The 14,992-nt window shown below is 34.7% G+C and overlaps 1 protein-coding gene across 1 annotated transcript in view; it reads right to left on the bottom strand.

Moving 5' to 3' along the window:
- LOC118205319 (uncharacterized) overlaps window positions 1-14,992 on the bottom strand; it is a 60,687-nt gene that overhangs the window by 4,604 nt on the left and 41,091 nt on the right. The window contains exon 9 of the mRNA XM_035377607.2: window positions 7,174-7,328. Within this exon, the coding sequence (XP_035233498.1) occupies window positions 7,174-7,328 (155 nt within the window). The remainder of the gene's footprint in view (window positions 1-7,173; window positions 7,329-14,992) is intronic.

Below are 14,992 nucleotides of genomic sequence, written 5' to 3'. Positions count from 1 at the left end.
CTTTTGTCCTCTGCTTGTGGTCTTGGCCGTTTGAAGGCAGCTGGTCTTGGTGGAACCGGGAAACTTCTGTCGTGATCCTGCTTGGACCTCGTTGTTGGCCGTTCAAATTTTTCTTGTACTTTTTCCTCCGCCGCTGATGGCCCTTCCGCAGTTCGGCGACTTTTGCTGCGGAGAGTTCTGTCGGATGAGTCAATCTTCCGTTTCACAGCCGGGTTATAGTTGCCGTCCTTTCTCCCGGTCCTTTCCACATACGTCGTCCTTCTCCCTTCTTCATTCTGGGGGTGTTCGTGAACTCTGTTTTCTGGACGGTGGAACGGCTTCTTTTTCTTTTTACCTTCAGTTTTTCCGCGGGGCAATTTTCTTTTCACTTGCTTCTGTCTCTCATTGGCTTGCCCTTGTACTTGTCGTTTTCCCACCTCTGGAACTTGTACCTGCGGTGTCTGCCGTACCGGATCCTGCAAAAGATCACTTGTCGGATTCTATCTTGCTCGTCATTAGGCAGGTGGTCAAGATTTAACCTTGGCGGTTCAACCTTTTCTACACGCACTGGTTTCATCGTCAGCTTAAGGGACGCTTCATTAAAATCCAGTGTAGCTTGTGCGTCTGAAAGAAAGTCTATTCCTAGGATTAAGTGTGCTTGCAAATTCTTTACTATAAAAAACATCACCTTTACTTGTTCGTCCTTGATACGGATGTACAAAGGTACTTTACCTACGCACTTACATTGTTCTCCTTGCGCCGCTAATACTGTTGTATTATCCGCATTATATATGCGGTATTTGCGAAAATACTTTCTAAAAAAGACTTCTGCCACACAGGAACACTGCGCGCCGGTATCCAGGAGTGCGGTGGCCGGGATATTATTTACCAAGACTTCAATCTTCGGAAGAGTTAAATTTTTCACCATTACTGTATTTAACTTGTAGGAAGAGGGGTTTTCGTGGCCTTCGGATTTCCGCACCCTCTCGTCAGCAGAAATCCGTTTTAGTTTAAATTATTTTTCCTTTCGGTGCTTTCATTCTTTCTCCACTGGCCTTGAGACTTTTTTCCTGGGTTGCTATTGAACTGTCGACGTTCGCCGGCTGTTTTTGAATGCTCGGGTTTCCTTGCCCACTGATTCGCTTTTTCTCCGTAGCCATGTGCTTGAGTTTGCTGTAGTCTTGGCGTACCAAATTGGTTTCGCTGTTGATATTGGCGTCTTCTTTCGACGTCCGCCGTTCTTCTACTTTCAAACTGGATTGCTAGCTCAAATAACTTTTCCAGTGTAGTCGGATTTCGTAATTCAATAAAGTCTTGCACTTGGGGTAGTAACCTCGGCAAAATCACTTGAATTATTTCAGGATCCGGACGGTTTCCATACAAGAGCTTGAAAACGTGAATTTTTCTTAAAATAAAGCTCGAGAGGTTTTCCATTCTTTGTTGATATATACTGAAAAGTTCTGTTTCTAATTTCGCACGATCCCTTACAACAGGGAAGGCTTTTAGTAGGGCAGTCTTGAAATTTTCGTAACTATAGGTGGGACTTCCTGCTTGACCCAAGAGACTTCTGCCGATACATTTGAACCAGTTAAGCGCTTGGCCCCTCAAAGCGCTGGTAGCTAAGGTAACTTTTTGAAACTCGTGCACGGGGTAGAGCATGAAGTGGTCATCCAATTTTTCCAAAAAACTGGTTACCTGTGAGTTTCCATTAAACGTTGCTTCTGGTTTCATCGAAGCGCTCATGGTCTGGACGATGTACCCAAATCCTTCCAGAGCGGCAGCTGGCATTTCTGGATTCTGAGCCGTTTCTGCAGGCAGCACAGGTTCTTCTTGAAATTCGGCCATGGTTATTCTTCGTCGGGCGCCACTATCAGGTTCAATGTTTCGTCTAACCTTCTTCGGAAACATACAATGACCTGACTAGGAACAGAGAGCTTACTAAAGCTATGTTCACTAATTGTAGTAAGTAGACAGGATACAGACGAAGGGTATACAAAACCCTTTATTTTTCTTTATATACAATGACTTCCGTACTTCGGAATACAATGACCCTCCACTCGGGGTCTAACGTAAAAGATATTAAAATAAAACTAAACTCAAATTTAACTTTAGAATAATACACGTGTAAGACTGGCCTTATAATAACAGGAAGCGTATGTAGCACAGAGACTGTGAACACTACAATACGTTTAATTTATCAAGAGGATTAAAACCTCTGGCCTGGAAGGCAAATAGCAACTGCGTAACTTCTAAAAAAGCGGCCTGCTTCGAACTCACTGCTTCCTCTCTCCTGCTTGGCAAAAAGGCCACACTTAAATACTTGGCGTTCGCCAGACAACTTTGCATAAAATCCTTCACGCTTATAATTCTGGCCGGAAGTAGAAAATGAGAAGTGATAGTAAAGATTTAAAATAAAATAAACGTTAGTAAAACTTAAGATCCTTACAAACCTGTTAATAAATTTGAAGAAAATCTGAACAGTGGCCATACCGAAAACCATATCCCAAAGAAAAATATTGAGCAGGACCTGAAACCTACCACGTCTTCAAGTATCAAGCCTGGACTGAACAACACGAATTAATTTCTATAAAAAGATCAGCCGCGAAAGAGGATCTTTTACTGCAAGCAACGAAAATGTTACGAACCTCAAAATTTTTTTCCTCCCGCACAAATTGGTGATACCGCACGAATACAAGTTTCTGATGTCGACGGTGGTCGTACAGATGGCCGAAATGTGTTGGCAGTTGTTGTTGGAATAAGATTCCGGCTTTTATAAACTAGCAAATAAAAATGACACTCTCAAGCAGCTTTATACCCGTAATCAGTTCGTTATTTGTAAAGAAAAGTTTCTTATCTGTAGATGAGATTCATTCTCAAGTAATGTCGCTGAGAGAAGCAGCTGCAGCTAATTCGAGAAGTAGACGGCAAGGCTATACACGCTGTCACTGCAAAAGGAAGTGTTCCACAACTAAATGCAGTTGTAAAAGCAAGGGACTCTTGTGCAATTCAAAATGTCATAAAAGTTTATGTTGTTGCAATAAATAAGATTTCAATCACATAATTAAGTTATTATTATTATTTGTTTTCTCATTTAGAATGTATTGCTTAAGTTCAAAAGTTTATTTACATGTGCTGTTACTTAAGCGTTTTCATATTTTGACATATACGGTATAAATGCAAAATTAGAAAAGTTCTTTATTGACTAAATTTAAAACTAAATGCTAAACATTTATCCAAGCACGACTGCTGTCATTATTAAGAAGTAATATCGAGTAGCCCTTCTCGCATTAGAATCAAAAGCTACATATATCGCAGTGAAAACGCCTCTATAGAGTTACGAACAACTCTTCTTACCAGGGATTGTTTACTCCTCTCAGCAAGACAGGCGAAAACGTTACGTCACCCTTGAAGCTTTATGGCGCCTGAAATACGGAGAACAAAATGCAAATCTCCGACGCATTCAACATTTATCATTAGTGCATGGTGAATGTCGACATTTGCCGGTGTAAGTCAGAAATAAGGATATTTGGCACATATTTTGGGCATGCACTAAGCAAATATGTGAATGTTGATATTCACCGGTGAATGTCGACATTCTCCAAATCTTGGTCTTTCACAGTAACATATGATTTTCGTTCAAAAAGAGCTTTAACGTTAATTTTTATTACCAACATGATATTTTGCTCCAGTTTTTTGACTTTCTGGAAAATTGGCAAAAACACATTAACACTATCCGATTCTTCCAGAAGTTTCTAAAGCCCATGCTGCAGCGTATAAATAAAGGCTAGGGAGTTCAGTTGTGAATCGTTACAAATCAGGTGTGAGACTTAGGGGTTTGATGAATTACCAGTTAGGGTTTACCATGAGAGTGATTTCAGAAACTTTACAGTTTATTTGTGCTAAAGCGGAATTGCTAAATATCTAATTTTCCTTGAGTTATTTACAGCCATTATTGAGCTGTGTGTATTATTTATTGTGCCTGGTTTTCTAATAAATTGTTTATTTCATCCTGCTTATCTGGAATCATTAATTAAAGAAATATAATTACCTCCGTAGCTCGAAACATTGCAGCATGAAACTAATTTAAAATTTATACACTTTGACATGCAGAATTATTACAATTAATATAATAATATTAAATATAAAAATTTTGCATCTATTAAAATTTTAAATAGAACCGTATTATTTAAGATTTACAAATAAATGTAATGTTATATTCATTCTTAAGCATTTAATAGCAGTTAAGTGTTACTTAAAATGTATTACAGTCCTTTAAAACTTTACGTTCCCCTGACTAAAATTAAAACTGAAATTTTTTTAAAACCATTTCACTAAAATTGATTGATGCAAAAGTAAGTTATTCTCCTAGTCATTAAAGCAATTTCTGCTTTTCATAGCCCTAATTCTGATTAAACTGTTTTTTTTTATGAAATGAATAAATTTATAATATTATAAAACTTCTTAGTCATGCGTTTTCAAAAATTTAAAATAATAAAATTTTAAGATTTTATTAGAATCTTTTGTAATATGAAATTTAAGACTCCATAATTTGACTGCCTTATAAATCCTCGGTTCGATAAATTTTAAACTTAGAAGGCAATGATAAGTTTCATGTCAGGCGCTATCCACGGTCGTAAATTACTTGCATGATTCTCTGCCTTTATCTTCTATTTACAATAATTTCTCATTCTAAAATATTCCTTCTATACCTGAAGCCACAAATCTTGGTGCAGAGAAATGATTATTTCTCTGTTAACCAATTAACGTTAATTAAATGTAGTTTCATTTTAAATATCGCAAAGCACACGAGAGTTTCCTTTTTAAGAATAGGTATGCCTTCGTGGAGGAATTTCGAAAGGAAACTTTTTTCTATTTACTTTACACATGGGGAAAAACACAGAAACAACCATGTAGCCACCTCGTTCGTCCGGGATATAACGAGGTTGGACTCACGGAATTCATCGTTTTAACCACTTGGCATTGATGGGGCATGTTAACCAGAAATAATTTGCTTCGCTATTCCAAAATATTTTTATGCTAAAGATTTTAAACATAAGCCAAAAATCAGAAAATAGGACATTTAAACTGCTAATACTATTTAAACTGAAACGAATATTAAATAATTCAATTCACACCAAAGAAAAATTATTAAACCTTAATTATATGTTTTATGTATTACGTAGAGTTAAGATTTTGTGGCTGCCTACTTTCCTCCTATGGATATCAATTCCTTTTCACTGCTTTGTGAAAAAGTTAAAAAAAAAAATTAACATTGTTATTCATTGTCGATTACCATATAACCATGCATTTTCGCATTTTTACTTCCTTGTACGAAGTAAAAAGGAAGTATCGTAATTCCGAAAAATTTAAGGTATCATATTTCAATGAAAATATCTATTTTGACCGCTATCGCATGCAATTTAATGATGTTTTTGCGTGAGATCTGTAAGGAAGTACAGAATAAAATGTTCTTTTCCCCCCAAAAAGTTATAAAAAACTGATTTAAAATTAATTCTGAAAAGAGTTTTTCGTTGCGTCTGTGCTTACGTACTTATGTATGTATCTATCTCGCATTACTCAAAAACAAGTAGCCTCAGAACATTGAAATTTTGTATACAGGACTACTATAACAGGTAAATGGGCACCTCCTATTTTGGTTGCAATTGGCCGGAAACAAAAATATATAAATACACGTATATATATATATCCAATCTGTTACTCGGCTCAGTGATCTCAGTTTCTTTATTCTTATATGTTTGTAAATTGTGAATTTTTTGCTTTAGAAATGATTGAATTATGTTGTTCTTATCTTCCGGTTAAGCTTTTTATATCTTTAGTAAATCTGCATGCATTATTAGTAGAATTATCAACAATTTAAAAGTTGTTTAAGTGCCGCTAAGCCTAATTATTTTTGCCATGGCGGCCATTGCTTGTTTACATTTGAAACAGCAGAATAGTAGATTTGTTGCCAATCTAGAGAAAGTAAGCTTCGCTATAACAAAGATAACGCTTACTTTTATTATTGCGAATTAAATCATGCTTAATCCATTCTGGAATTTATTCGAGGAAGTAAGTGTTTAAGATTTACTTCGTAACCTTTAATATAGATATTTTGGTTTTATATGTATTTTTGCCTTGTCGGGAAGCGAGAACTGAATTAATTGAATAAGAAATACTGAATCGTCTGTAAAAAACTCTTTTTCTTTTTTTGCTTGTTTAATTTCTTTTATACAACGTTTTAGATTTATTATGGTATTTGAATAGAACATGTGGCAACGATGAGATAATTCTTCAGATGATATAAATTTTGCGCATTCTGAGTTATAAAATGAATGAGATGTAACTCTGTTAAGTGAACCTAGCGCCAGAGTGTCGCTATGATACACAAATATAGTGAATTTTAAAAGAGTGCATTTATTCTATTGTGGTTTATGCGCTGTCCAGGAAGTAGATTTAATTCAGTCCAATAAGTTTAAATGAAATGCATGAAATAATGCGTATAATTTAATACTCCGTGCGAGGAAGTCATGTGGTGTACACATCAGAGTTTCTTAAGATAAATTAAAGAGACTCGTTACTTTTTAACTGGTTATTCGAAGTCAAAGGAACTTTTTTGAAAATCAGTGCCACGAAAAGAATATTCCATGTTCGGTGGCTTATAAGAAGACTTATATCTACAGTTCGAAGGATACACATGTTTGAATATACACTTATCATTATAAAAATTAAGAAAAAAAACTGAACTAATTATTAATAAAAAAATATCAGAAATAAATATGAGAAAGATAAATATCAGAAAAATCCTCAAAATTTGATAGCCTTATTATTTTTAAAAACGCAGATGGTATCCTTATTGATTGCTATTTCTGTTCAAGGCAAAATATACAAGGAAGTATGTATATTACTGAAAGCTGCATTGAAAGCGAGATTTTAAGTTCCCTTGTAACTTAAGTAAATGCATTGTTACGTTTGGTACTGGTGATCTTTTATTTGATAAATTACTGACAGAGGAAGTTTAGAATAAATTTACTGCCGGTTCGAAATAAGTCATACCAGCTACTTCAAAACTATTTCTAAGCTGGTTAAATGAAACTTATTTGAACTCCGTGGAGCTAATATGTTTTATTTAACATATAGAAAATTGTTACTACTAGTGACAGAATACCATAACAAGATTTCGTTTCCAATATTTACTTTTGATGTTGAATAGAAGGCTCTAGGAACGAAGAAGGTGGCATTAACTGCCAATGTTGCTCTGTAGACTCAGCATTAGTTCCATTTCTACACTGACTTTTTTGTCCTATTTTACACTTTTCACAAAGGTATTCAGCCTCGCGGAATTTCCAGGGCTACAAAAATAAAACAGGTATTGTTATTACAAAGAAAGTTCCAGTATTATAACTAAGAGCATTTAATAATTTCTCTCTAATAATAATATGCAGTCGCAAATATAATGATAAAAAAATTTTAAACACACATGTAATCATTAATTAACAGCATCCAGTACTCATCATTACATGTTAAACAAAGCACAGCTACAAAATGAGAATTTAACGGGGGTTATGATTAATACTTAAAATTAAGCAAATTTACAATACCCTATCCAAAATCACATTATAAACATATTATATTCAAAGATCTATTATTGCAATGGCAATCAAGATGGACTAATAAATGGTTCATTTCTAACATATTTAAACAAATTCAAACTCAAACATACTGACATTTGTAATTGTGGTAAAATAGGACGTCCTGGCCATTATGTTTCTGAATTTGAATATACAAAAAAGCATCACTTAAATAAAACTTTAAATCAGTACTGAAAAGAATGGGCCCAACATCTATTAAAACATTCTGCTTTATGGGTCTGGGTCGCAATCCCGACCGCCGAAATCCCGACTGGGTTTAAATCCCATCAAGCCAGAATCCTGACAGGGCCGACATCTTGACAAGTTAATATCTAAATACAAATACACAATTTAGCTTAATAAAATACAATTTTAACTATATATTAGATATTATTAATTAATAGTTTTAATCACAAAATCATAAAAATTATTTCATTACTTAAAATAAATTTTAACAAATTGAAATGATAGCTAAAATTTGAAATGAAGATTTACGAAATTCTTCTTTATATATATAAGCGGCTTAAGTGTTTGTCGCCGATAGTTGGTGCTACTCGGAAAAATGAGTGCGGAAATTAACGTTTCCGCAGGTTTTAATTACTATCTCGGCCGATTAAAGTCGTACGAAAATGAGAACGGTATCGATGGATTTGGAGAATTTTATGGAATCCGAGGATACGCGTCTCGAATTTCAACTCGGCGCCGTTCCGTAAATATTCGAAAAAACAAAGAATTTGACACGTAGCCAAATCCCTCTAATAAGAAAAGCCCAAAAAAGTAAGTGGAAAATATAGGGGTAAATTAGTTTTTAATTAATATCTCGGCTAATTAAAGTCTCACCAAGACGCGAATGGTCAGAATGGCGTGCCACGGACCTGCGGAATCCAACAGTGTGCTTCGCTAAGCCCGGGAGCCAGCCGTTCCAAAGGCGATGATGTTACTTCACCCCATATATATATAAAAATGCGGCTTAAGTGCCTGTTTGTTGCCGATAGTTTATTGGTTGCTTGCGTAACTGTACTAGCCAATGGGGTGAAGTTGCCACGGCATAGGGTTGCCGTTTCAATTGAGACGTAGACAATTTTCTGTAAAACTTGCCTTTGCTATGACTATCAATAAGTCTCAGGGCCAAACGTTTAAGCGTGTTGGTATTTTTTTTACCTGAGCCTGCATTTGGACTCGGTCAACTTTATGTTGCCTGTTCAAGAGTTCGTGAAAGAACGGACGTAAAATTAAAAAAAAATAATTGATGGTCCTCTGCCAGGGCGAGCTTAAAAATGATGGAAATATTTACACAAGAAATGTTGTGTACAAAGAGATCTTTGACATGTGAATTAACATTTTATTATTTAAATCACCTTTATTTATTCAGCTAGCGGTGGCTCTTAAGCAATGTACCGCCAGTGGTTTCCTTCATTGCACTCTACTTTAGGCAATTAAGCAAGTAGAAGAGGGAAACCCCGTGGGGCAGTAAGCAAAAGGGAGTCCTGGCCGCCTGCTCTAGGTAATTAAGTTTGAATTAGTAGACACCTTTGCACAAGTCATTTTAATTGAAAATTTATAATATCTAGAACAGCGGTCATTTCGTATGACCGCTGGGCTTTTTAGTTTTATTGAAAAAAAGAGGAAAAAAATCCACACGTTCTATATACATGCAAACGACATATTTACAGTGACACATTGTGAGCGATACCACGAAGATATTCCATCACAGGTCGATTCTCAGGATCGTCCACAAAAGTCATAATTCTCCTCTCTCTGTCATCATCTATCTTCTTACGTTTCGGTTGTTTTTCGCGAAGAATGCCTTCAACTTTGAATTCCACATGCTCCTGTTCTTTTTGAAATCCTTCTATGCTGTTAAAAACGCGATAAATTTCCGGAGATGATGTTATCCATTCAAAAATATTGTTGTTACTTGACCTTTGCACATATCATATTTTCTTTTTTCACAGCACCAATAATACAAATCGGCGGGATTCTTATCTTTCAATATTAAATAAGCATGTGCATTAATTTTATTGCTTTCTTTTTGAGACGGAGCAATTTCACAAATTTCAGCCATTTTTTGGAACAATTTAATGAGCAAAAATAAACCGGCAAGTGAGCACTGTCTATCTCGAGGCGAACGTAACACTATAGGCCAGCGGTACCCAACCTTGTGCTCGCCGATCGTTTTGTATATGCTCTCCAGTCCGATCAGGTACTAAGCACAAAAAAATATTAAAAAAAACCTTTCATTTATATTTCTTAATTGCTAAAATATGGTAAGAATTCATAGTAATAAGATATATCTTGCAAGACGTTATAAAATAATTGATTGCTGACTGATGAACTTGATAGCGAACATGAAATCTTATTGCTTCATTCCGATGTTAAATGGCTCAGCAGAAGAAAAGTGCTTCAACGATTTGTAGAACTTCTTTCGCCAATAAAGCAGTTTTTGGAATCCGGAAACGAAAGTTATAAAGAATTGGACTATAATAATTGGTTATCCGATCTGTATTTTCTCACGGATATAACAGTTAAACTGAACAAACTGAACGAAGATCTCCAGGGAAAAGAAAAAAACCTTTTACAATTGACTGGGACTGTAACTTCTTTTCAGATTAAATTTGTGGATAAATTGTGGTAGTTAAATTTGTGGATAAATAAGGTGAAAGAAAAAAAATCAGCCGTTTTTAGAATTTATCAAGCCACACTAATAACCATAAGGCAAACGAAACAGAGAAATACACGGAAAACCTAAATGCACTGAAAAATAATTTTGAACCCCGCTTCTCTGATTTCCATAAAGTTCCACCAATATTATTATTCAAATCCTAGAGCCGTCATTGTGAAATAGTTCCCTCTTTCTCCTATTCATAGCAGACTTAATTCTTATGAAAGATGAGACCTTCAGAAAAATGTGAAAGATATACCTGAAAGATAAAAAATGACCTTCACGTGAGCTCACCCGATCCCTTGTCATTACGATTGCGTTCCATAAGCAGCTTTGGAAGTATGTTAAGTGGCCACTAGGCCTTATTGGGATTTCGCCCGTGTCGGGATTTTGACACTGTTAGGATTCTGGCTTGTTGGGATTTCGACCCTGTTGGGATTCTGATTTGTCGGGATTATGTACGGATACCCTGCTTTATATTGTTGCATTCGTACGAGTTCGTAATATATTGAATGCACAAGTCCGATAAAATTTATAATCAGTAGATATATTTTAAACTATTAAAACTTTAAATAAAACGCAATCCAAGCGAACAGAAAATTAATCCGATCTCACCGCAAATTCGCTACAGTCAACAACAACAACTAAGTAAACAACAGAGCTGAGATGTTTTCTCTCTGGCTTTTTATAGCTTTTTAAATCGACCGCGAGAAATAGTTCTAGCAATTCTGGAAAGCAAAAAGAGTAGAATTACGGTTACAGCTAACAAAGAAGTCAATCACATTTATTCAAATTAAATATAAATTACCGAGATAAACTTTTATTCAATGTTAAATTCACGTGCTCTTGTACTTTTACTTTTCCGGCCTAACTTTCTCTTGAAATTTGTCACGCGCTGCCTTGCAAGGAGAAATAAAACAATTTTAATTATACTTCTACTAAAGATATCTAATTAAATGCAAAATTCGAAACAATATAATAAACTTTCAAAAACAATAGAATACTCTATCAATCGCAACAAATAATTTCAACAGTTATTTTCAACAATTATATTCATATTCTTAAAATCATTAAGAATCATTTTGGTTTCTAATATTGCACTTATCTTACAGTCCGTTATACACTTATTATTATTTATTTCGTTCATATCAAAATTAACTAAATTCCACAGTCATTTATAAAAAAGACTATAATATTCGGACTAAGATCCAAATTGAAACTAGAATTGATTTATTTTATATAAATCAACCAAGACCCTCTCAAATTACGATCATCTGAGATATTACACTTCATGTACTAAATCTTCGATTAAAAGAACTTAGAGCTTCAAAACTTTATATCTTAAGAACTTTTGATCTGTTGACCTTTATTCAACTCTAGAGCTTTCACGGAAACTTGAACTATAGAAATTAATTAAAATCATATTTAAATATGTATCAAAAGTAGCTCAATGGAGCATATAAATGCAAAAAAGCCTATAAATAAGTTTCACTGTCATGTAAAAATATTCATTGTAAAAACTCTCTGTTAAAAGGATCTTCTCAATAAATAATTTCCACTAGATGGGCTTTTTCCGTTAGATATCATCTTAGGTCGGAAGTTCTCTCAGTGGTGCAAAGCGCAAAATGTAAAGGTATTCTCGACCAGAAAAAGATTCGTCTTCTTCAGGAGCAAAACAGTTTTGCAAAACTGGAAGGATTAAAATTCATATTCTTAATGGAACCAATAGGCGAAGTAAAAAGGAAATGTATCTGTGAGAAGAGTAAGAATGTATCAGTAATTTTCCTAAAAGTCGTAAGTTATACCATAATCTTTATATATATATGTGATAAAAACAAACTCGGAAGTAATGATCACACCATGTTTCATTTCAGCAAACATGTTGCGGCCACAATCATGGCGTATTAATTGTGCCTGTTCGAAACAGTATACCTTTTAGATAAATTTGCAGTAAGAAAGAAGGAACAGACAGATAGGAGTCCAGCTAGACCAAAGCGTAAAAAGCAAGTGCTATATCCAGGGTGAAATCTTAATTCAGACCAAGTTAGTTTTGGTTCTCAATGCATTTTGATTGGATAGTTAATATTTCTGTAACGTTATTATTGACTGCTTGAGTTTTAGTTCTATTTACATCATCAGAATTACGTAAAAATCATATGGCATTGATTAATCTCGAAATGACGTAGTGCAAATAGAAGTTACTGTTTTTAGAATACAGAAGGGAATTTAAGCTGCGAATTTCATCTTTTACATATTCTTTATTTTTCTTATATATAGATCGATAAGAAAAGGTAATTAATTATCTTTTCTTATCGATCGACAACAACAACTAAGTAAGTATCGAGGTAAAAATTAGCTAAAACCGTAAAGAACATTTGAATTACGTAATTCCTGATTTTACATGTAAAGCAAAGTTAAAACAACAACATCTAAGTTAAAGCAATGAATTGTAAGCGAAAAAAACCTACATATTATACATAAAAATTAGAAAACCTATACAACAAAATCAAAATTGGTACGCGAAAAAACCTTAACAACGGTTTTTACGGCTTTAGCCATTTTTTTATCTCTCCTTTTCTTATCGATCTGTTTTAAAATTTGCAGCTCAACGCGCAATTTTTGACCAACTAGATGTCACATTTTTATGATTTACTACTTACTACTTATATATAAACAAATACAATGTAGAAAACAGTTCAAATCTAATCCAATTGGGGCTGATAATAGCAACACTTAGTGGCAATATCCAAAGTAAAATAAAATAAAAAAATACGTTTAAGGTCCATCTCATATTCATTTCAGAATAAACCACGTGCAAAAACTAAAAAGAAAAGAAAAGAAATAAACGCAGTGGCAAACCGCGAGAAATAGGGGGAGAAATATGTCAAATCCAAAAATGAAATATGAAATTTACATCTTTTGCTGCATTGTCATCAGGGAATTGGTGCAACGAAAAAAGTAAAAAATAAAATCACCTACAGGACTTGTGTATATATATACATATTAATGAATTTAAGCTTTTGTTACATATATATATATATATATATATATATATATATATATGTATACATAAAACAAAAACTTAAATTTTTTAATCAGACGAAAAAGATTGTACCATCCTGGAAAAATTAAAAAGAAAAAGAAAAAAAAAAAAAGAGAAACTATTAAACTTTATAACAAAATAAAATGTAAAACTCAAAGGAAAAAATTAAAAGAGGTTTTAATAAATATTTTGAAGAATTAAAAAAAAAAACCTTTTAAATGAATATGTAAATTAGTTATTCAAATCCTAATAGATCTGGATAACAGTTCATTCATTACCTCGATATGTCGACTTTTTAAGGGGAACTAATTTAAAACATCAAAACCCGAACAGTTAAGGAATACTAAATCACTTTCCGCTCCACTTTGAGAAAAATTAATATAAAAAGAAAAAAAAGTAATAAAAAACATTATCTATAAAATTATGTTCGTATTCACTATCAAAGATTAAAGCGATTACCCCAACATGATTTCAGTCGGGAAAATAAAAACAAAATAATGTGATACATTTTAATCATTAGAATTAAAAACAGTGCAAAAATGAAAAATAATAATTTTCAACACATCAGTTTACAGAGAAAATAAAGCCGTAAGTTTAACAGTTAGCAAATTTCACACCAGACCTCGTAGAAAGTGTTGGAAGTTTCAGTCACCAGCTACAGCACAAGTAGGCGCATGGCCGTTACGAAGTATTCCAAGCATCTTCCCAGACATCCGCGACAGCTGTCTAGGTTGCATGCAACATAAGAGCTCCATCCCCCAAAGTCCAGAGAGTATTCCGGTGGTGATTCAGACTAACGAATGGGACTACCATTGGTTTCCCGGCCATACTTTACTGTATGACCCTGATTCGTTTTCGAGTAACCTACCCCTCTCAAAAGGTTGTATATACGAAATAGCGATGTTTTGAGAACTAACTCACGGGTTTTTCATAAATTAATTTAAATAACGTTTTCAAATACACTCTTTTGCAAAACAATCGAAGTTCCATGAAGGAAGTGGTTGTTTTTGGTGAAACTGAATATGCATATAGCTCACAGATAATAAAATGACTAAAAACTCAAGGTCATAGTACATATTCACGGCTCACAGTCACCCACTGGGTGTTCAAATTAGCAGTTCATCGAACCGCCCCTGGCGGTAATGCATGCTTGAATTCGTCGAGGTAAGGAGTGGTAGAGGTTCCTAATGTCATCCTGCCAGGCATTCATCGGTTGTCGCTCCAGATCTGAGATATTTTGTGCCCAAATCTGGCGGCTTACCATGTCCCAGACATGCTCGCTTGGTGAAAGGTCTGGTGACATTGCTGGCCAAAGAAGAGTATCAACCGCACGGAAACAGTGCACAGTTATGCGAGTGGTATGTGGCCTGGCATTATTTTGTTGGAAAATTGCCCCAGCATGACGTGCCATGAGGGGTAATGCAACCAGCCGCCAGATAGTATAACCATATCGTTGAGCTGTTCAAGATGCATGGAGGATGATTAAAGATGACCTGTTGTCATAAAAAATAGTGCCCCACATCATCACACTAGGGGTTATGGCTGTATGCCTTTGTAAAATAAAGGCTGATTGGAACCGCTGGCCCCGTCATCTCCAGACACGAACACGGTGGTCATCTATTTCAAGAGTGAAGCGGGATTCATCGCTGAACACTATACGATGCCAGTCTGATGGTAGCC

This window comes from Stegodyphus dumicola, chromosome 4 (assembly GCF_044657685.1).
Source record: "Stegodyphus dumicola isolate Sdum_Otavi_A_Nest chromosome 4, ASM4465768v1".
In the NCBI taxonomy this organism is placed as follows: domain Eukaryota; kingdom Metazoa; phylum Arthropoda; class Arachnida; order Araneae; family Eresidae; genus Stegodyphus; species Stegodyphus dumicola.
This window is presented reverse-complemented; position numbering and strand designations above follow the sequence as displayed.